General features: G+C 39.1%; 1 protein-coding gene across 1 annotated transcript in view; it reads left to right on the forward strand.

Annotated features, from left to right (window-relative positions):
- Positions 1 to 23,922, forward strand: part of SLC22A18 (solute carrier family 22 member 18) — a 76,634-nt gene that overhangs the window by 29,582 nt on the left and 23,130 nt on the right. The window contains 3 exon segments of the mRNA XM_032212845.1: positions 7,589 to 7,704; positions 9,829 to 9,939; positions 13,118 to 13,218. Coding sequence (XP_032068736.1) covers positions 7,589 to 7,704; positions 9,829 to 9,939; positions 13,118 to 13,218 — 328 coding nt within the window.

Genomic DNA, 23,922 nt, shown 5'->3' on the forward strand with positions numbered 1-23,922 from the left:
TAGATTTGACGAACCGGTTCTACCGAACTGGTGCAAACTGGTAGGAACCCACCTCTGGACCAGTCTTCACTCAAGATACAAACCAAGAAAGCCATTAAAACACAATAGGTATGGCCCAACATCCTTTCAGAACACAAGCCTCTTCATTGCATTGCCCAGCAGGCTTCAAACTTGATTCAGACAAACTGACCCCACATGGCCACATGGGAGTCTGACTACAGCAACCAATAGAATACAGGTTCTTGCCACAGGAACAGGAAGCTCAAGGGCAAGGCCCAAGAGAGGGTATGAATAATCCTCACTCTCCATTCCATGTGTTCGGCTGCACCAGGATCTCAAACCCATGTGGTCCTGTCTATCAATAAATCATATTTCCAATCAGCTTCCATGTTTCCAATGTCTTTCTCCCCACTTGAAACTGAACTGGATTGATATTTCTTCCCACAACACCCATTGCCATTATAACTGAGTCCATTCACCTTGCTGTGGCTATCCTCTTCTTCCCTTTCCTTTTCCAGGAGGCTGGATTTTTGCATGTCCAAAGTAGCATAATTTGAGTTTGATCATTCTGTGCTTTGAATTAAAACTTTATTGAATTGGGGTTTTTTTTGTTTAAATATTGCATGAGAATATTGTTTTTCCCCGCTCTCCTTGGTCTTATCACTCAGGTTTCTAAGAGTTTTCGGAGCCACATTTATGCCAAAATTACCTCACTGTAACAAATCTGGATTTCTCATGTGGGAGTTTTTTCTTCCAGTCAGGGCAACCTACGAATTTGGTAACCCAGACCATGATAATTCTTGCCCAACTAACATAGCATGGATAAGCAATTTATAAACCAGGAGTAACCAACCTTGGCAACTTTAAGACTTGTGCTTTGCAGCTGCTTTACTTTCAAGACCATGGTTATTAATTTAAGATGGTTATCCATTAAAGGTAAAGATTCCCCTCGCACATATGTGCTAGTCGTTCCCAATTCTAGGGGGCCGTGCTCATCTCCATTTCAAAGCCTCACCACCCTCCAGGCCTTCCGCAAAGCCCTTAAAACCTGGCTGTTCCGACAGGCCTGGGGCTAAAGAGCTGTTGCCCCCGTCTCGAATGGTATGACTGTCCTGTGTTTTAAATTATGCATTGTTATGTGTCGTTTTTTTATTTTTTTGTCTGTATCCCCCTTCCCTGGTTTGAGTTGTGAGCCGCCCTGAGTCCCCTTCGGGGGAAAAGGGCAGCATATAAATATAATAAACAAACAAACAAACAAAGCCAACGAGCCAGCGCTGTCCGAAGACGTCTCCGTGCTCATGTTGCTGGCATGACTAAATGCCGAAGGCACACAGAACACGGTTTCCTTCCCACCAAAGGTGGTTCCTATTTTTGTACTTGCACTTTTATGTGCTTTCGAACTCCTAGGTTGGCAGAAGCTGGGACAAGTATTGATTTGATTTTTGATTTGATTTTACTTTATTTGTATGCCACCCTTTTCCCTGGGGGGACTCAGGGCAGCTCACAATTCAAGGGAAGGGGAGAATAGACAAGTTACAAACATGAAGACCATACACCGTTAAAAAAAGCACAACAGTCATACCATTCGAGTGGGGTTGAAGTCTTTAGCCCCAGGCCTGTCGGAACAGCCAGGCTTTAAGGGCAATGCGGAAGGTCTGGAGGGTGGTGAGGGTACGAATCTCCACGGGGAGTTCGTTCCAGAGGGTCGGAGCAGCCACCGAGAAGGCTCTCCTCCGGGTAGTTGCCAGTCAACATTGGCCTGCTGATGGAATTCGGAGGAGGCCTAATCTATAGGATCTTATTGGTCTAGTGGAGGTAATTGGCAGTAGGCGGTCTCTCAAGTACCCAGATCCAATACCATGAAGGGCTTTGTAGGTGACGTAAGTAATAGGAGCTCACTCCGTTACATGGCACTAGGGATTCAAACCGCCAAACTGCCGACCTTTCTGATTGACAAGCTCAGCGTCTTAGCCACTGAGCCACCAAGCCCCCTGGTTATCGATTACCAGTGGGTTAAATCTATGATTAACACATGCTGCCCATTTCTCCTCATCTGAAGCAAATTTCTGTCCCTTTGAAAGGACTGCTAACTTTTAAAACTCAACTCTGCTCTGCTTGCCAAAGGATAGATTTCTCTCTTGGTTGCACACACTCTCTCATACACACACACACACACACACCTATGGAAACCGTATACCTGAGTCATTTTCTATTTTTGAATGGCTGGAGAGATTGCCCAGTACTCAAACACAAAGACTCTGGTATGTCCATAATCAGGTATGCTGTTCTGAAAGCCAATCTGTCATTAAGTACCTTTATAATCTCCAGAACAATCTTTGCCAGAGACTGCAAACACAATCATCGGTCATTGCAGTTGGGTTTCCTGCATAACTGATAAGGAATGGGGTCTGCCAATAAGATGAAAGCTGTGCCAACTGACTTGGGAAGGAGTCAATATTAACTTTCCTTGAATGTTACACAGCAATAAAATACGTGTCAACAAGAGACCATTTTTTAATCTCTGGGTGGATAAAATGGCATATGCTTCATAAGACTCCTAAACACCTAAAGAAAAGGAAATCCAGAAAGAAAGAAAAAAATAAGCCTTTCCTTTTAAAAAAAAATGATATCCAGCTTGTCCTCAACTTATAACCACAAATGAGTTCAACATTTTGTTACTAAGCAAGGGAATTTTGCCCCATTTTACAACCATTTTGACCACAGTTGTTAAGTAAATTGCTGCAGTTGTTAAGTGAATCATGCAGTCCTTAAGCAAATCTGACTCTCCCCCCCTCCCCCGCTTTACTTTGCTTGTCAGATGCTGGCTGGGAAAGTTACAAATGGTGATCATATGGCCCCAGGACAGTGCAGCTACCATAAATACATCCCAGTTGCCAAGTCCCCAAATTTTGATCATATGACCATGGGGATGCTATAATGGATGTAAGTGTGAAAAAAGATCCTAAGTTACTTTTTTTCCGTGCAGGTAGTCCCCGACTTACAACAGTTCCTTTAGTGACTGTTCAAAGTTGCAACAACACTGAAAAAAGTGACATGACCATTTTTCACACTTATAACCTGTGCAGCAGCTCCATGATCATGTGATCCAAACTCAGATGCTTGACTGGTTCATATTTATGACCATGGGATCCCCCTTTGCGACCATCTGACAAGCAAAGTCCATGGGGAATCCAAAGTCCCTTAACATCCAGGTTACTGACTTATCAACTGCAGTGATTCACTCACTTAACAACTCTGGCCAGGAATGTCGTAAAATGGAACAAAACGCACTTTAACAAATTCTCACTTAACAACATACATTTTGGGCTCAATTGTGGTCACAAAGCAAGGGCTACCTGTATGGTTGTAACTTTAAAGGATCACTGAACAAATAGTTGTCGAGGAGTACCTGTATGTGAATAGTATCGCCATTGCAAGAACTGGACAGGCAAATGCCATTCCGAATTTCTGGCAACTAGAGATAAGCAAAACGCCACTGTATTCAACCAGGTTTGCCAACAGATCACTTCTCTAATTTCCAAACAGTTTATTCTGCTTGTCAAGGAGGAGTCTCTTTTCCACATCATTTTCAGCATGCTCCAGGATGTATTTTGTAACATTTGACCCGGGGGGGGGGAGGGGGGGAAATCAAGCTGAAACCGGAATTATTCCTACTAAGAGAAAACTTATGCAAGAAAACTCAGTAGATTATACTCCATATGACCGCGGCCCAAATTGCATATGCACAAAACTGGGAACAAGCCAACACTCCATCTGAGGGTATGGTGATAAAAAAGGTGCTTGAATGTGCAGAGATGGACAGATTATCTATGGAATTGAAAGACGGGAGAAACAGAATATTACATGATTTGGAACCAATGGTATAAATGGCTAGAGAATAGATGCAAAGACTATACCTAAAGATTATTTAAGAATTATATTAAGGTGAAAAGATTCATTCTCTCTCTCTCTCTCTCTCTCTCTCTCTCTCTCTCTCTCTCTCTCTCTCTCTCTCTCTCTCTCTCTCTCTCTCTCTCTCTCTCACACACACACACACACACACACACACACACACACACATATCAGTATGAATTTTGATATAACGTACAATAGTCGTGTAAATACGGATATAATATATAATTAGATAATACATAGAACAGTGATATTTAGATCTGGATAAGAAGAATAATGAAATAACCATTATGCAACTATGAGTGTTACTGGAATGCTGTAAAGATTAAAAATGGGGCATAAATTGTAACATTTTAGGATGCACATTGCCCTGCAAAATTCTCAAGTTCAGATTTGAATCTTACCTCTCTAGACAGTAGCCCTTTTTCATGGAGAGGCCCGATATGGTGGAAGGCTCAGACACAAGGCTCCTCCTGGCTAGACTCTGTATTGTAGGCAAGAATGAAACTTACGCAATGATACTCTGCTTTTTGCAGATTAGTGTGCTTTGCATTGCCTAGTATTAAGAACTCACAGTCCTAAAATATGTCTTTAAACCCCGGGTGTTTCTCCAATCTTTCTGAATTAATGGATACTTTGCAGTACACTTGGTACCTTTTGGCAGGTCACCTAAATTTTGGGCCATGGTCCTTTCTAGCCTAGGCCCTACAGATTGATCACTTGGTTGCAACCACCATCTTAACTTTATGTCCTTATTGCTGTCTTATGATAACTGTTGTTGCTTTTTTCGATTACATAGGTTTCTCCATCACTCTGCAATAATGCAAAAAGTTTCATTGAGTTGTCTTCTGATATATTCGCTTGTGATTTACTTAAAGTAGGAGAAGCCAGGGTGGCTGTAGGCAAAGGAAGAGATGATGGTATAATGAAAGCCAACACCTAACATTTACTCCTAAAGTAAATACAACAACCCCAGATCCCACTCATGGAAATAATATGGAAACAGATTTTTTTTAAAAGAAAGAAATGCTGAAAGTATTCCCTTTTTTACAATACTGAAAAGATTTAAACATTTTGATCACATTATTTTTGTTCCCATGTACTATTAAAGATTGGATACTTAAGTACAGTATGTGAATCTGAAAATCTGAGATTTGGCCAACTGATATTTGCTTCTGAAAATTCCAACATATTGATAAAGGGAAGATTTATTACGGTAAGATGAATATGATACTGGAAATTTCAAATTGAAGTATAACATTTAACATTCAGTGGCTGTGCAGTCTGCTCTCTTTTTAATTACACAATTAAGACTGAAAAAAGTTGAGTGGGGCTGGAATATTTTTATGAGACTCCAATCTGCATTACTGAGATCCCTAAATATTTAGCTTTATAATCCCTGCTTTCATTTCTATTGGTTTTATTTTATTTATACAATTATATTCCAATCCAAGTAATACAGCCCACATAAAATATTTACAAATTAAACTCTAGACTCATAGTTACTTGTATCCGGCAAATTAAAACAAGTTCAGTGCTGAAATGATAGACAGATGGACTAGTTATCTCTTTCTCTTGCTCAAACTGGAAAGTGCAAGAAATTAATTAATTCATTTTGAGGCTCATGATATCTGTAACATATTGGTTTGACCCTACTTTAGAAGATTCCAGTTTGTTGTAACATATGTTTGCTTGAGGTTTTTTTAAGTTGATCTAATTATCATATAATCAGACAGTCCATCACTCTGGACTGTTCAAATTGCTCTCTCCGGCCTTTGTATTGTATATGTTGTCCTTTGAAGTTCGTCATTTATATACTTTACCAAGCTTAACAATTTTGTTTTAGCAGCAGTACAAATCTTTGATGCCAGTCAAACAAACTTTCGTCTGATTTAAAACATGTTGAGCTTTCTTAAAAAAATGGTCCTGGTTTAATAATTATAGGACATAATTCATCCTGTGACTGACAGTAGCATAGCAATAATTAAGAAATTAACTAGTTTTATTCAGCTATCACAAATTATGTTTTCCACTATCATATGGATGGTGGCCTTGGAAGCTAGAAAGAAGAAAGTGAAGCTGCAAAGTCTGTTTTTCTATTCAATAATATATCTTCCAATATTTGAGGGCTGTCATAGAGAAGAGGCAACTTAGTCTCCAAAGCATCTGTGGGCAGGACAAAAATAATGGATGGAAGCTTATCATGGAGAAATGCAACCTAAAACTAAGGATAAATTTTCTGACAATGAGAACAATTAATCAGTGGGACGCCTTGCCTCTAAAAGTTGTGGATGCTCCATCACCGGAGGTTTCCAAATAGAGTTTGGACAGCCATTTTTTACAGAATGGTCTATGGCAGGGGTGTCCAAACTTAGGAACTTTAAGACTTGTGGACTTCAACTCCCAGAATTTGGGAGTTTGGACACCCCTGGTCTATGATCTCCTGCTTGAGTAGGAGGCTGGATTAAAAGACCTCCAAGCTCCCTTCCAATACTGTTACACTGTTAAGGATCTCTCCACTGGAACAAGGAATCAAGGAAATCATTTATTTCACAGCAGCATTGAACATCCAAAATAAGCAAAGACTTAAAATGTCAATAGGTGTCACCAATGCCAAGACAAATTCCCATACAAGGTGAGAGGAGCTGATTCAATCTTCTTCAACCATGGTGCGTTTCAGAAGTATTGAATTAAATTCCCATAATTCTAAAAGCCATGAAAAGAAATATTGTTTGCCAAGTTGTTTCCCAAAGGTTTTTTTTTTCTTTTGGACTGCAGAAAAGAAAAGATTTAGGGTCTGAACTTCCTTCTTCCTATTTATAATTGGCATTTGGCATTTCATTATTTGTATTGCATTAGTGCATGTAATGTAAAATGTAAACACAAGCCTGTTTTAGGCTAAATAAAGATCAGCAGAAATATTTATCGGAACCAAGTGAAACAGGAATTTTTCAGCTACAGTAAAATAGTATGCACAGGGTTGAGCCACACATAGTGCAAATAAACCATGTTTAATCTTACTAAATAAGCCACTGTTCTCTCAGGACGGTAAGCTATCAACAAGGAATGTTCTCAGAATACACTAAACCAAAATTAAACATACCACAGTATAGCTATTGTGTGATGTGTCAATCCAGCCCAGTATTATTGGGACCTATCAGGATAATAGTTAGGAATCTGCTCTAATATGAAGCAAAATTAGGGTTAAGATAAGTTTGAAATCTTGAGCCGACTCAGATTTGCACTGTTCCAAATAAGTTTGCTAATAAATGAAACCAATTCAGTTCAACAACGTTGAGTTTATTAATTAATATTAAGAATTGCAGCCTTAACCTCCCCTCTCCCCTCTTCTATAGGACTTGCTCAGTGAGCACAATTGGGATCAGTCATTAATTGAAGCAGCCACTCAGTGAAATCACAACTGTTCTTATGGCCTTCCTTCAATTTTCTTTTGCTTCACACACCTGTGTGAAGTTTGTAATTGGGAAGCCTGGTCATAAAATTATTTTGTTCATCACCATCTTAACTTCAATCTTTTACTTGTTTTCTTTTCTTTCCCCATTCGAAAAAAAGAAGGCTTTTAAGGGCGAAAACATAAGAAAAAGGGGCCTCCCACTATGCTCCTACCTGTGGATTCATTACACAGTACTTCCATTTATCTCTTCTCTATTTGCAGGGTCGGTATTTCTTGCTATGTTGCAGCAGCTGGTTACCTTGCCTGTGCCTTGATGGCCCTTCTTTGTATTCCTTCCCAGACAAAGCCACAGTCCAAGGGAAATGAAGCACAACAGGGTGAGTGCCTGCCACATCTGAGCTTTAAGAAGGGAGGGGGAAACCCAAAATATTTCAGGCTGAAAGTCTGAACTAAAACTATTTGGAGTTCTGTGAGTAACCTTTCAATTAGGCTAGGGCTGCTTTCCATTTCAGCTGCATGGCACAGCTTTTGGGGAATTCAGCTTAACCCCAAGGTAGGTGGAAGTGTGATTGCTTTCTTTTACTCCCTGGCGGTGGGGGCAATGCTGGCTTTAATGTATTGAAATCCTTAACTGGCTGGTAAGATATAAATGCATAAATATAATTTATGCTAAATTAGACCAAAATCTTTGGTAAAGATTCTTTTAGTAGACAAATGAAATGGGACACTGGCCTGCCCTTCATGGTAGTGGATCTGCGTACTTGAGAGACCGCCTCCTGCCAATTACCTCCCTGCGACCTATTAGATCGCATAGATTAGGCCTCCTCTGAGTTCCATCTGCCAGTCAGTGTCGACTGGCAACCACACGGAGGAGAGCCTTTTCAGTAGCAGCTCCGACCCTTTGGAACGATCTCCCCGTGGAGATTCGTACCCTCACCACCACCGTCCAGACCTTCCGCACAGCCCTCAAGTCCTGGCTATTCCGTCAGGCCTGGGGATAAAGATCGTAATCTGTCCCCACCCGAATGATGAGTGAATGTTGTGTACTATTTTTACTCATGTATTGTCTTATGTTTATTGTTCTGTTCCCCCTTCCCTATATTTTGTAAGCCGCCCTGAGTCCCCTCAGGGAAAAGGACGGCCTATAAATAATAATAAAACTAAACTAAACTAAACTAAACTGCCACAAAGCAAATGCCAATTTTTAAGCATCCACTTTTATTTCCTAGAATGCCTCTGATATCCTTGGCATCTTTTAGAAATAAAAAGAGAAGAGGGGACACAGGCCATTACTTGGTTTGGTACTGCCTCCATCTCCCCAGAAGAAAATACCATGATAACCTGGACTGGATCTGGTTTTTTTTTCTAATGAATAGAAAGATCTGACTATTCGCATGTGCAATAGTAGCCATTTTATGTCTGGAAAAACTTGCCTATTACAGCCATTTTATGAAAACATCCATACTTCCAAAATCCTTAAGGTTCCAGAGGGAAAGAAATGGGGAACCAGCACAGCATATTCTGATATCTCTTTTTTTCTAAAACTAATTACAGGCATTGGGGGGGGGGGAGGGGGGCTGGACAGACCTGTAAGACCAAAAGGAGAATCTTAATCTTTCTATTTCCAGCCCATTAAAACAAGACAACCTGTGTAGCTGCAAGCAATAATGAAAGTAGCCCAGAATATTCTCAGAACAGATCGTCATAAAATCACACCATGGTAACAGAATAACAGAGTTGGAAGGGACTTTGGAGGCTTTTTAGTTCAATTCTGTCCTCGTGCAGGAGACCCTATATCCGTGATGGCAAACCTATGACACTCATGCCACAGGTGGTATGAAGAGCCTTCTCTGCGGGCAGGCGAGCCGTCATCCCAGCTCTGCTCCAGGGTGGGGGGGGCCATGCATGGGGGCAAGGGGAGCGCAGGGGGGTGCGGCACCCCCCATGGCCCATTTTTGGTCCCAGGAGGCTGCAGGGAGACCTACTAGGCCCAAAACCGAGTTGGGGGGTCGCACACAAATGCATGGGGGCAGAGGGGAGCACATGTATGCACGGGGTGCAAGCGTAGGGGTGTTGCACACACCTTGCATTATGGGTGCAGGTGCACATATGCTTTCGGTGCACGACAACAAAAAGGTTAGCCCTCACTGCCCTTTATCATTTCAGACAAATGGCTGAGAGTGTTCAGCCTCTTTTTTTATGGCAGCCCCTCAAATATTGGAATACTACTATCAAATAACTCCTGTCCTTCTTTTCATTAATCTAGACACACCCAATTCCAGCAACTGTTCTTCGTATGGTTTAGCCTCCAGTCCCCTAATCATCTTTGTTGCTCTTCTCTGCACTCTTTCTAGCGTCTCCACATCTACTACTATATACTATTTAATACATCTGAAACTATGTGGCACATAGTTGTCCATATAATTATAAAACATTTTATATTATTTTGTTTCAAAAGCTTACCTATGTCTGAAAAATATTTTAACTTTTTCCCCCCCTAGGAACATCCCAGTCCAGTAGCGTTTTTAGCTTCCAAGAAATTATACGACTGTTGACACTTCCGGGAGTAATGGATGTTTTCTTAATCAAAGTCCTTTCTGTATTTCCTACAGGTGAGTCTGCTATGATTTTTGGAATAACAATTTTCAGTTATATATGATTTGAGGAATAGGGGAATAGATTACTAAAATCTTCTGGGATTCTGTTTTAGGAAAAAAATACATTTATTTAGGTGCCAATCATATAATGTGACATAGTTACTGGGGCATTTAACACATGATGACAGTTGATTTGCCATCTAGGTAATTGCTTTGAGATTATATCTAAGATTTCCTGTATCATACCTTTCTTTGATAGGTGTCATCTCCTAGTGTGGCCAATCAGAATACAGTACTTTTGGTTTTAAGGGATGAAATTGAACTGTAGTTTGAAGAAGAGGAGAGGGAGGAAGAGGAGCATTTTTCCTTGTGCCCTTGTTAGGAGAAATGGGAACTGCAATGGCTCTGTGTTGTAGGTTCCAGCATACAACTGCCTGCCATTGGAATTTTAGCTTGTTTTACATTTGGAAGTCCTAAATTCAGTTTCTGTAGAGCATTAGGAAGATGAGCTTGAGGGAAAGAGACAGGAATTTTTAAAGAAGCAAAGGAGACAGAGACATTCTTAAGTCCTGGGAAGAGAAGGAGGCAAAGTTCAATAAGACTGGCAAAATGTTGTTTTATAGCTTATCTCAATCAAGTGTGGTTGATTTTTCCAGTGGAGTCTGTTTCCTGATCTAGTCTACATCAAAGGGCTGATGTCAATCTTGCAAGCCTCATTGTGCTTTTCCTTGTTTATTTTCTTCAAGGTCATTTTCTGATTCTCTACAGTTTCAACACTTAAGATAAGATCAGTAAAACACCTAAAGAGTCCAGGCATGGACTGGTCTTATACATTGAGTTAAACCACGGTTTGCTTTCTACCCCATAACTCCAAAACTGCTGGGTTTATACAACATGCTAAATCCAAATTAAACAAGCCATAATATAGCTTGCTGCAATCCATTGTAGATTGTATTGGATTAGACTGTGTAATGATCTACTTCAATATGCAATGGCTTTCTGTTATGAAAATATGAAAAGGGGAAAAAAAGAGGCTATTTTGACTCCACTGAATTTAATGGCAGACTTTTGATTTACCCACCACCTATTTCGTGAATATAATGGTGCATCAGTTTTGAAATTATAAAGCTCAGCTGATGGAATTTGAGATCCAGACACAAATGGCAGGATTGGAAGATTTCCAGTAAGAAAATTGCACTGCTGAAGGCCTAATCTAGGTCAAGGCTAATAGCTCTTTGTTAAGAAAAAGGCTAAAGAATCTTAACAGTGGAGTTTAAACTTACACCATTAATGTAAAGTATCCTTTTTTCCTACTTCAGCATTCATTCCCTTAGCATTTTTGTAATGAAATCAGGTCCCCAGAATTCTTAAAGAATTATGCTATTAAACACTTTTCCTGAATTTATGGGATATTTTTTTCTATGCAAAGCTGATCCAGTATGGTGAGATTTTAGGAACAAGATCTAACCTCAGAGTCTAAATTTCTATGGTTGTTATCTGTTGATTCATATTGTAAATTGTAGGAAGTATCTCTATTTATATTGTAAGCAAGGCTATAATATACATTATAGACAAAGACCCAGCTCTCTTATTTACAGTATTCTGGTATAACCGGGGTTATTTCGACATAAATCTTGAATTTCCAGGACAAATCTGGTATTAGACTCTGACTTTCCCACCTGGGTAGGAATTTTTCAAAACAATAATAACCCTAAAGGAAGCTATTTTAAAAAGCATGATTCTGTTAAACACAACTGTGCTGTCTTGTGTACATTTCCCTCAAAATGAATGTTTTTCTTCAGACTCAAAGAAAATGGACATGAGAAGAGGCACCATCAATACTATATTTAATAAGAATACAACTTAGAAGCTTTGAATGTTTCAGAAACAACATGGCATTTGGAATGTGAGAGATGCTCGAAAATGCGTATTAAATACAGAGGTTTCAGAAAGACTGAAAGGGAAAAAGGCATATCGGAATCCGTGCTTTGTGTAGATTAAATCCTTGACTAAGGTTTTCTTAAGGCTGAGAAAAGTGGAATCTGTCTGGGATACAGAGACATCTGCACCTCCGTGTCCTAGACAAAGTAGGCAGCATCTTCAGCATCTACTAATTGTAGAGTAAAACATCCTCTCTTTCTATCATCATCACGACTACCCTATCCCCTATTGTACCATTATTGGTCTGATGATATAATAACCAAAGAAAGGGGTCGAGGTTGTTTTTTACATTCCATTATAGGACCACAGAAACTTATAGAAATCATGGCTTAAATTCATAGAAACAAAGGAGTAGCATTCATTGCAACTGGGGAGCTTCATTCCATCATGCCTACATTGCAACTTAAGCATTTTATTAAGGCAGGTGAGGGAGTGATGCATTCCAGTACATTGGACACAGAGTGAAATGGCTATACAGAGTTCCAACTAGCCACTGAAAGCGAGGGGAGAGCCAGGTACTGAAGCCAATCAGAGCTGGGGATGATGCTAAATTGAATGGCGCATGATACACCAATCTCTTGAAAGGGCTGAATACTGCTCAGGATAGAAAAGTAGAGCTTCAGACCTACAACAAGTCTGGCAATAAGTATCATCGGCTGAAAGTAGATGGAAGTCAGTGTTGTCTCTTCCTGAACTCAAGAATGGTAGGTAGCCTGTAGTAGCTACAGGGCAAGTAGAAAATGGGAATTGGGTCCATGATTGATCCTAATGACCAAATTGCATAATAAGTGTCTGATTAAAAAAAACACAACACTAAGCAGGGTTAGGTCTGGATAATACTTAAACGATAGCTTATAAGGACATTCACAGGGTAATAGACTAATATGAAAAGTAATAAAGGAGTTTAAAAATCCTAGATGGCAATGGTAACTGTTTCCATATTATGACTAAAAAAACTACATGAAAGGCAGCAGTAATTTGGAAGACTAAATATCTGGCCTTGTCACTGACTCAGATTGGATTCTGCGAGAGAATATAATTCAAGCAATAACATGCAAATTTTATCTGTTTATGCCATTATGCAATAATGGAGAAGGAACTATTCTCTGGAGCAGGCTATTTAGGACCCCTCTAGATGTTCCCAATAAGATGAACTTCAGTGAGATTGTTCTGATACGGTCTCATTAAAAACTGCAATAACAATTTCCTGGTTATCCTAAAATAAGGGGTTTTGTTTTTGTTTTAACCCTAGGGGTGTTCCTAATCATGCTTTCCATCATATCCATCGACTTCTTTGGTCTGGAAGTTGCACATGCTGGGTATTTGATGTCCTACAGTGGAATACTTCAAATGGTAATACAATGGGGATTGACAGCTAGTCCTCGCATTCCTTCATTAGATAATATAGAAATAAGAAATGTAACCTATATATTTATGGAAAAAAGAAAATGCATCATCAGTATGTGGCATTTTTAGTGTATGTGTCTCCGTGCATCTGTCTGTGTGTCAGTGTGCATAGATAAATTTTAATTTTAGATATATAGATATGTAGCTATATACATCATCAGAGCTATGATAGCACTTTCAGATGTGGGTGCACCTCGGTTCGCCCACATAACACCCATCCTCCGCGAGCTGCGCTGGCTACCTGTGATCTCCGGGTGCGCTTCAAGGTCCTACTTACCACCCATAAAGCCCTTCATGGCAGTGGATCTGCGTACTTGAGAGACCGCCTCCTGCCAATTACCTCCTTGCGACCTATTAGATCGCACAGATTAGGCCTCCTCCGAGTTCCATCTGCCAGTCAGTGTCGACTGGCAACTACGCGGAGGAGAGCCTTTTCAGTAGTAGCTCCGACCCTTTGGAACGATCTCCCCGTGGAGATTCGTACCCTCACCACCCTCCAGACCTTCCGCACAGCCCTCAAGTCCCTGGCTATCCCATCAGGCCTGGGGATAAAGATCGTAATCTGTCCCCACCCGAATGATGAATGTTGTGTTTTATTTTTACTTGCACTGTTTTCATGTTTATTGTTTTATTGTCTTGTATCCCCCTCCCTATAAATTGTAAGCCGCCCTGAGTCCCCTCAGGGAAAAGGGCGGCCTATAAATAATAATAAACAAAATGTGGCCTCATCCTGTCAAATGCTCTACTAAGCTTTTCCATGGAATAGAGTCACACATTGCTGGGAGCAGAGATTTTGTGCCTATTTGAGCTATTTGTATTATTCTAAGACTACAGGGTGATCTGGATCCCACCAACATGTCAGTATCATTATTTATGCATTGGAGAGGAATATCTGAAGCATCTATTCCCATCCCTGATTTAGAGACCTAAAGCCAGATCAGGATTCAGGAGGTGCGGAGGGAGATATTCCTAAAACTTGCCCTAATTGAGATGTTTTTCCCCCCTCATGAGTTGTGATAGCTTTTGCGATTTTTTCCCTGTAGCCTCTTTTCAAAGATTAAGCAAGAATAATGGCTTTGAATAATGCTAGTATAACCGCTTATTACCAGGAAGCCAAGGACGTTGGTTTGGACTTTTATTTTTCCAAAAATCATCTCCCTTCTAAAAGGAAAAGAACTTTCAGATTCAGATAGCTCATGGATATTTGCTATTTAATATGTTGATGGGAGCAGACAACCTGGAAGGATTTGAGATACAGTATTGTAGATCAGGAGTCTCTAATCTTGGCAACTTTAAGTCTGGAGGACTTCAACTCCCAGAATTCCCCAGCCAGCTTGCTTCAGGCTTAAAGTTGCCAGTTGCGAAGGTTGGAGACCCCCAGTTCTAGATGCCAACTCATCAGTGCTAGAAAAAAAAAAGATCTCTTTGTTTTATCATGAGAGTTTTAATTTTAGTTTGTTAAAATGCTGCGTTAACAAAAAAAAATTAGTTATGAAATTTGTCAAATCAGCCTTTAGGCTAAACCTGTCTATGAAGCATTCCTCAATCAGAGTCATCTCTTGCTTTTACTAAAGTGATTTCTGATTTAATATCTTTGGCCTTAGAATCACAGAGATCCAATTTACTTTTCAAATAGTCCGCTGTCATTTATCAGATACAAAGGTTGGGAAGGTGAAAAAGGCAGGGAATTTCCAAGGCCTGTAATTGGATAAGCGATGATTAATGTAATGCATTAACAGAAGTTTCTGCCATTTTACTGTATTTTTACCACACAGAAGAATAATTTTCAGTTCTCTTTATCTCTCTGAAGTTGTGCAGAGCACTGATTGCTTTTATCTTAGCATGGAGCAAAATGAATTTTAACCTATTTTATTTATCTGGGTGCCAGTGGAGAATTTCTTTTTCTCTCCCTTCAAATGTGCCAATCTCGTTCTGCAAATGGTTTTCTTTTTAAGCTTTGGGGGGAAAGTTGGCTGATTTTGACCCTGAAACATAGAAAACAGAACTGTCCTGTTTGCTTTAAGCCTCTTTTTCTCTCTGTGTGTATATGCAGAACAAAATAGCGTGGTTATATGGAAACTCAAACAGACACACACCCATTGTGTATGAGAAGGAAAGAGGCATCTGCTGCAGTGGGAAGAGGAAAACCATTTGTTTGTCTGTTCTCATAGCACGCATTCCACATTAAGAACAAACCGGGAGGGGATGTTATGCTCCTTTGGAAAAAAAATCCCTCATTCAAGAGGTTTTGCCTCTGCTCTTTAACATGCTGAAGACCTTTCCTTCTTCCTAGAGGAAAAAAAGAAACATCTCATTTTCTATAGCTTTGAACCATTTGTTCTTACATCTTTTCTCCTTCAATAGCACTTGTCTTCATTTGTGCTTTTAATTTAGCGATTATAAGACCACACATCTTTCCAAGGACAAAAACCCCCCCTCCGAATCATTTGTTTGGAAATTGTTCCAAATAGTGTCCCTGAACAATGCTAAAGTTTGCTTCTTAACCAGTGATGTTTTAAGTGCACAATCCATGAAATGTCTTAAAAATTCAATTATTTCTTTTGCATCACACTTTTCCACTGAGTTTAAACAGCTCTGTTTTTCCAAGAGATGACTATGAAATTTTAATTCAAACTTCTCAAACTCAAAAATCCCAGTAATTGTTCACAATTATTTTCCACAATTATTGAATAAATATTAAGTTGATTATCCAAGACATGTTTGTTTTTAATAATAACTACCTGGATACCCATGCTTTGCAACAAAACTATGTGATCGGGCTTTTCAGGAGAAATTTGGTTCACAATCAGTTGGCTCAGTGGTGGTCGGTGATTGAAACACATAAGGGAATATCGCTCTCACACCCTTGAGTCTGGAAGCAGTGTCATAGGTGGAAGACATAAACATTTTGGTGAGGGTACCGACGTTTAGTACTGTAAGGAGCCCCAGATCACTCCTGAGTGAAGGAGTGGAACATCTGCCAGTTTGATCTGAGGTAACGGAATGTGAGGCAACTGGCAGTTGGAACAGAGTTCTTTTCAGGTGTGGGGGGGGGAGTAGAATGTCTAACTCCTTAGCATCAGAGCGTGTTAATCTATATAGAAATACTGTATAAGAAATACTAATGATCTGATGATTATTTCAAAAATGCTTTCTTAGCAAGCACCTAGAAGCCAAGAGGAACATACATGCCAAATTTTAAGTTTATAGGCCTTACGTTTCTGAAGATTTGTGATGATGTGTGAGTGGTATTTTACTTTATATATATAGATTTGATATAATAATCAAAATGATTTTATTGTTTTCAGTTATGTCTTGCCCCCACCTTAGACACTTACAAAAGATGTGATACACCAAATTCTTATTAGCTTGTCTCCCTCACACCCCCATCAAGCAGTTTTATAAACAACCTACCTATACTTATGTCAATGTGTACTTGTTTAGTAATTTCACAATTTATGGCAGTTTTTCCAATTCTATTTCTATCTAAAAAAATCTATTAGTGAGCATTTGCACAAAGTACTTAATGACAACCACTGAATATTGATTTCTTTTATTTTATTTTATTTATTATTATTTATTTATTTACAAACCCACAAAATATACACATACCAAAACTTAGACGTGCACTACGTTTACACAATACAGTACAAACAGGAATTTCTAATAGCAATTTCAATAGATGAGTAAAATAAGAGGTTAAAAATGGTGAAACGCAAATGAAATATACTAGAAAGAGAAATAACATAAGGAGAATTGTATCGATTTGAAAAAAAGTGATTTCTATTTAGAAGGGCTTTACATAGAGATTGTCAGGAGATAATATAAACTAAACTGAAGGCATTTAATCCTAGGGAATACCCCAGCACATTCCCTAGAAGGCAGCTGCAATGCCTTTTCCTCTTTCCCTGCATCTTCCCAATTTAGTCCCATGTCCTTTCAATGACTTTGTACTTCCTTCAAATATGACACATGACAAATTGCCCAAGACTGAATGCAGAATTCATCTTTGAAAAAAAATCTTCCACCTCCTCTTTAGCCAATCATTGACTACCTGCACTTATAGCAAATTGTCCTGGCCAAGATCGAAGGATCTTCTCCAGTTAATTAATCCAATTTTGTGTGGTAGTAGTACCAAAGTGTACGTTCTGCTAATTCAGAAGATGAACCACCCTACTCTTGGTGTAATATCCATACACTGTAATCCTTTTTCAACTAGCCAGATTGGTCTTTTGGTAAAAACTCCTGGCATCTTTTGATGGTTGGGTGACTCAACTTCCCAGATACTGCTTAGACTGAGGACGTTGTTGAAAGAGATTTTTCCTTAATTTTAATTCCTGTTTTAAAAAAATCTTCTCAGTTATGGAGATTCTCTGTCATCCAGGTCACAAAGGTGCTTTTTCAAAGGCAGCTGGACTTTCTTTGTATTTTCATTGAAGACAAAACAAAGAAATCAAAGGAAGTTCAATTGCCTTTGAAAAAAGCTCCTTTGTGACAATCTTCTCAGTCACATCTAAAAGTTGTGGTGGGTTTATGAGTAAAGGTAAACCTAGCGAATAGGTGAGGCGAAAGAAGATGCCGTCAGGTAAACAGAATTTATCCAAAAATAACATAAGGGAGTTGTGGAACAAGTGACCTTTTTTCAAAAGGATTAATAAAAAGATAATTTTGTTGGAGTAAATCATTTGTGATATTCTCAGTGTGTAACATGACCAAGTTGGCATTGTTCATAGCACACAATTCAATGATAGGAGTATAGGCAGCCTGATTTATTTGCATGCTTGTTTATTTATCAATTTATACAGTTTCCCATTTCATTAAAAATGATTCTGGTGGCATACAACAATGAAATAAAACAATGAATATGTAAAATGGCCCTTATTTAAAATATAAAACCAACGCACAGGAGAGAGTGAGTATTAATTGTAATTGATGAACCCATGCTTAAAATAATCACCAGTGTCCTGGGAGCTCACATAGCAATAGCAATAAGACTTACAGACTGCTTTACAACACTCTCTTAGCAGTTTACAGAGTCAGCATATTGTCCTCACAATCAGGGTCCTCATTTTTACCAACTTCAGAAGGATGGAAGGCTGAGTCAATCTTGAGCCAGTTAGGATCAAAGGAATCGAACTCCTGGCAGTGTCAGTAGAGTTAGCCTGCAATACGGCATTCTAATCACTGCGCCATCATTTCTCTTAGCCAAGTCTTGAGGGACTTGTGGAACATTAAGAGGGAGGGAGCTAACTTCACACTGGGGAGTGGCGTGGGGAGAATGTTTCATAATGCAGGCACCATAGCAGAGAAGGCCCACCTCCTGGGAACTGTCAAATCCTTAGGAGACACAACCAGCAACATGCCTCTCTGCCATATCTCCTGGGACAGGCAAATGTAACTGAAGAGAGATAACTTGGTCCCATTTGATGAAGGGCTTTAAAGGTTAAAATCAGCATCTTGAATTGGTTCTGGAAGCATGTAATTGTTCATGCCATTCCATTCTAGACCAATTGAATCTTCTGGATACTCTTCAAATGTAGAATTCTTGACAGTAATCCAATCTGGAGGTCATGGGGGAATAGGGTACTATGAGCAGAGCCCCCGATCTAAGAACAGCACAACTAGCACCCAACCACAAAGCTATGCAAAGTCCCTTCTAGCCACACCCTGCCACCTGCTCTTTGAGCAGGAGTGGTAAGTCCAGGAGTCTGGATTGTGGCTACCTGTCTGATGGAAGAGATTCAGAAGCTGAATTTAATATGAAAATTATTCAACCATCATAATATATAATTACTAGTGGTTGTGCTTGAATATATCCAGGAAAAAAGATTAATTATAAATTAGGAGTTTTCTTTTTTCTATAGAGGAGATCCCAGATAATACAACAACCATATGTCTATACATCTAAAATGTATTCAAAAGGCACATTCCAAATTATGAATCTGTTCAATGAATTAATAATAGTTTTATTTACAGTAGGACAAACTTGACATAAGGTTAAAAATTGGTCTTGCAGATTGCGGGGAGGTGTTTGAGCATTTATATACACCAATATATTATATATTAACATACAAATAGTAATATATAGTAATGGAATTTATTGTATGGCATTTCCAGTCGCTATCTTCTTCTACTATAGCCAAATCTTTCAAGTTCACATAAAAAGGAAAGAAAGGAAATGTAAAAAGAAAAAGAAAAAATTAATTAATCTGATTCTTTGTATGGCTGATTATCCTCTGATATAAAGAGAGAGAAAACAAAGAATACTCTTGTCAATGTCATCCTTACTAAATCCAGACAGTGTTGATTTAGGACCTACTAGGTGCAGCTTAGGATGTAATAGAAAGGATGATGTAGACGTTCCTTCTAACTGTAATGGAGAAATGACAGCTCAGAAACTTTGCAGCTACACCATTGCAAGTTTTTTAGGTTATAGAGCAGCTGAGCTAGAAATAAATTAGCTCGGTTTTACGCCATAGGACTATGCCCTTGAAATGTAGTTAGAAAGGCTGATTAAGTCATTAAGATGATCCCTGCTCGGTACAGGAATGCAAATCAAACTATCCCTGGCAGAGGCTTATCTTGTTTCTGATGGAACATCCCCAGTGAAAGTAGGCTCATTACCTCTTTTATTTTAAGAAAGGTTTTTTGAAAACAAAAAAATTGAATCAGAATTTCCCTCTTCATACCTTCAATCCATTATTTTTGGTCCTACATACAGTATCAAGAGAGAACAAGCATGACCTTCTTTTGTGTGACATCTTTTCAGGTATCTAAAGAATGCTCTTATATCCCTTTTATGCAGTGGTGAAATTCTTTTTTTTTTTACTATCAGTTCTGAGGGAGTGGCTTGGTGGGGTGTGGTGTGGTGTGGCTTGGTGGGCGTGGTTTGGTGGACATGGCAGGGGAAGGATACTGCAAAATCCCCATTCCCACCCCACTCTGGGGCTAGCCAGAGGTGGCATTGGCCAGTTCTCTGAACTACTCAAAATTTTCGCTACCAGTTCTCCAGAATATGGTGGATTTCACCCCTGCTTTATGTTGTCTTCTCTCAAGACCAAACATTCCCATCTCTTGAAACTCTTTTTTGGGGACTTATGTCTAGCCCCACCCTATCCCGCCCCCAAACATCTTTTTACCTTTTGCCTTTTTCAGAAGTTTGTGTAATTTGTCTGAATCCTTCCTTAAATATATTGTTTAACCCAGTATCTAAGGTGGGGTTGTACAACATAGAGTTCTGTAGCAGTATCCTTGTTCTCTGTTGCCTCAGATAAGTAACAGATTCAAGTTACAGATCTTGGAGTAACATTAGAAGAAGCATCTGACAATAAAACTGTAACACTGAAAATAGTGCCGCTTAATCAGATGCAATATAACATGTCCAACATGAGTAGTAGTATGAACTCATAAACATATACTGCCACAATCAATTTAGAGGTCAAATAACTATTAATGAAACTGTGTTGCACCTTAGAGCTGCAGGATTTAAATATCCTAAGAATCATTAATAAAGTTGGACTAAAATTGTTTTTCGTCATTATTATACTTAGTAAGACTTTGATTTGGCTAGGAAAAAGAAATCTGCTACATACAAGTGTAGATGTCAACCTCCTCCACTTTATTTTTAGAAACATTTTTAGTCTCATGGAATTGAAAAAGACTGTTTGCAATGCAACATTTTGGTTTTGATTATACTCGTTTTTAGCTTTGGGATTTCTGGTATATACACTACTGAATCTTTCTTTGTCTGCAATTCTTTATGGCCAAATTCAAAAATAAATGAATGCTGTCAATTAATATGCGTTGCTACTTTTCTTTTCTACTGACTTCAGTAGACCTATAGTGCATTTTATTTGCTTACACATTCTTGTACAAATCTGACAAAAAATGACCCACTCCATCAGCAGTTCTGGTTTCTCTTCTGTAGTCTTTGGATAATATTGAATCTCGTAATACTACTAAACTTAAATTAACCTTAATGTTGACTTTACGTCTTAAAGTCCAGTACAATTTGGTGTATGATAGCTATGCCATGCTCTTTTCAGTTTTCAGCTGTATGAATATGCTTTTTTTGAAGGCAGAAAAATTATGTAGAGATTATTTGTCAAGTGCATTGAGGTACTTCCCAGGACTGGCGTCCTTCCAAAAAGGAGATTAACTTTATCTCTACTGTGTATTTTTCTGCTTTAAGATCTGAAAATATCAGCTGGATTTATGCTGTTGTTAATGGTGCATGAAAGGAAGAAAGACAGTTTTCACTCTTTGAATTACTTTGTTGGGAGTTTTCAATTAAATATTTCCCCTGCAGATTAAGAGGCTCATATGGCTTTGAAGGAGGACAAAGACAAGTTGTTTCACCTGCAGCTTGTGTACATAGCCAAGGGCGGCTCTTGTTATGTCACTTGCAAACTATTTCCTTCCTCTTTGGTGTATTGATAATGCAACAGATTCCTGTTAAGGTAAAGAGCTTTCTCTTCATATTAGTTGAAAGAAGGTCATGTTACAAAGGCAAGCAGAATTTGAAGGTAGGTGATGAAGCCTATCAACTTGCTTGAAATGGCCAAAGGAAGTTCAGTGTGGAAATTAAGCATTTTTCAATACAGACTTCTAAAAAGTACTTAAGGTATTCAGTATGGTGTTTAGGGGATTAAATACCAAAGGTATTCAACCAAGTCTCTAAATCAATCCACATTTCTGAAACAAAATTCATATCTATGCCTGAATTTTGTCATTAGATACTTCTATATGAGTGATGGCCAACCTTTTTGTCATAGTGTGCCAAAAGCAAATCCCCTGTGCATGCACGCTTGACACTCCCTTGCTCCCCCCACCCCCGTGCATGCATGTGCGACACCCGCATGTGCCTCCCCCCCATGCATGTGTGGTAGAGACCAAAAATCAACTGCCAGTGGGAGGCATGTGCGCATGCACAGTGGAGCTGAACTGGGGCGACAGCTCATGTGCCCGCAGAGAGGGCTCTGCGTGCCACAGGTGGCATGTGTGCCATAGATTCACCATCACAGTTCTATACTTTGCAATTCACTGGGATGCAATAAACTGGAAGAATTGCTGGGAAAGCTGGTGGCTCTACAGAGAAGTTTGCGGAACTTTAGTCAGTTAGGCTAACAATGGGAAGAGCCAGATTAAAATGGCTATTTGTATCAACTTCAGGAATTGTACATTTACCAAAATTTGGGGAAGGCGGCTATATTTCAAAACAGAGAAGTTCAGAAATAGATGATAATTAAGGATAGCTAAAGAAAAACTCAACATCATTATAGAAAACCAAATCCCAAGGATCCTTTCAACTATAGGTGATACTGGAAAATTTAGGTAAGAATTACAGACTGCATAACCCTATCTATTATGCGACTGCTGAGTCAGTGACCCTGAGTTCAAAAAAATGCCTGAAGTCTGGTAAGCCTCCACCCTTTGATAGAATGCCTGAAGGATGAGAGGGTGTGATCCATGTGAGCTAGCAATTTTTCCTGCAGTAACTAATCTATGTAGCCATTATTCCATGGTACATTATGTAGTATGGGATGTTGCAAGAGGCTGGTAACTGCTAAAAGGTATCAGGTAGCACAAAACCTAATGCATCTTATCTAATACTCATAGGAGAGACCCAAGAATAACTTGTTTTCCTGTCATTTTCAGAATCGGAGGCTACAAAATACACCCACTTTCATTCCACATGTCCATGATTCAGTATCATTCCATAAAGTGGCATTAATGACATACAATTATGCTGAAATAGCTAAAGGCTAGCATTTGGGTGTGTTACACAATCATTAATTAAGAAACTTAGTAGCACTCTCACCTAATCATTTCCTTTTAGTTTCTCAGCTATTGTCAGGTGATATAGGAGAGAGCTATAATCTGTTGACTAGTTCCACACCTAATTTTCCTTTGAACTCATGTAAAAATAGGTCCTTGCTCAATTGCCTTGACTAAAGACATCTTTCTTTCATGTGAAGGAGACATTTGGTCCCTTCCGGGTAGGAGGTTGCAAGATTTCTTGGTCTCTGATTGTCTCTTTTACTTTTGCAGGGTTCTTGAGATGTATGAATATGACATATTTTATAACAAAGAGAGGAAATTCATTCTCTATTGCAGTGTGACCAAGTATATACATCAGCGGTGGGATTTCCTTCCCCTTCCCTACTGGTTCACAAATGTGAGGTCGAGCGCACAAGCGCTCCATCACACGCACCACGTTCTGAGCATGCACACCCTTCTGTGTATATGCAGAAGGTCACGCATACATTGGGGCGACTGTGGGCGGAACCTCCCAAACCGCTATCATTTCACCCAAACCGGAGAGAACTAGCTGAATACCACCTCTGATATACATCAATAATGAATTACATGAATTTATTTGCAAAGATGATTATGGTGTTTACAGTACTCACATTAGTCAGTGGTCTTGATTCTGTAAAAAGATAGTTCTTGTGTTAAATCTAGGCTGTCATACATTATAATATTAGCTGTGTTTGTGTTATTTCTGTATATACTGTAATATCTGTGGGTATATGCATAATTTGTATTATTTATTTATTTTGTCATATTTGTGTAGTGTATATTAGAGGTGAGAGCTGTATGCTATGAAATTTCATTTTAATGTATGACGATTAGTGTACATTCAAAGCA

The sequence above is a fragment of the Thamnophis elegans genome, chromosome 1, assembly GCF_009769535.1.
Source record: "Thamnophis elegans isolate rThaEle1 chromosome 1, rThaEle1.pri, whole genome shotgun sequence".
NCBI classification, from domain to species: Eukaryota; Metazoa; Chordata; class Lepidosauria; order Squamata; family Colubridae; genus Thamnophis; species Thamnophis elegans.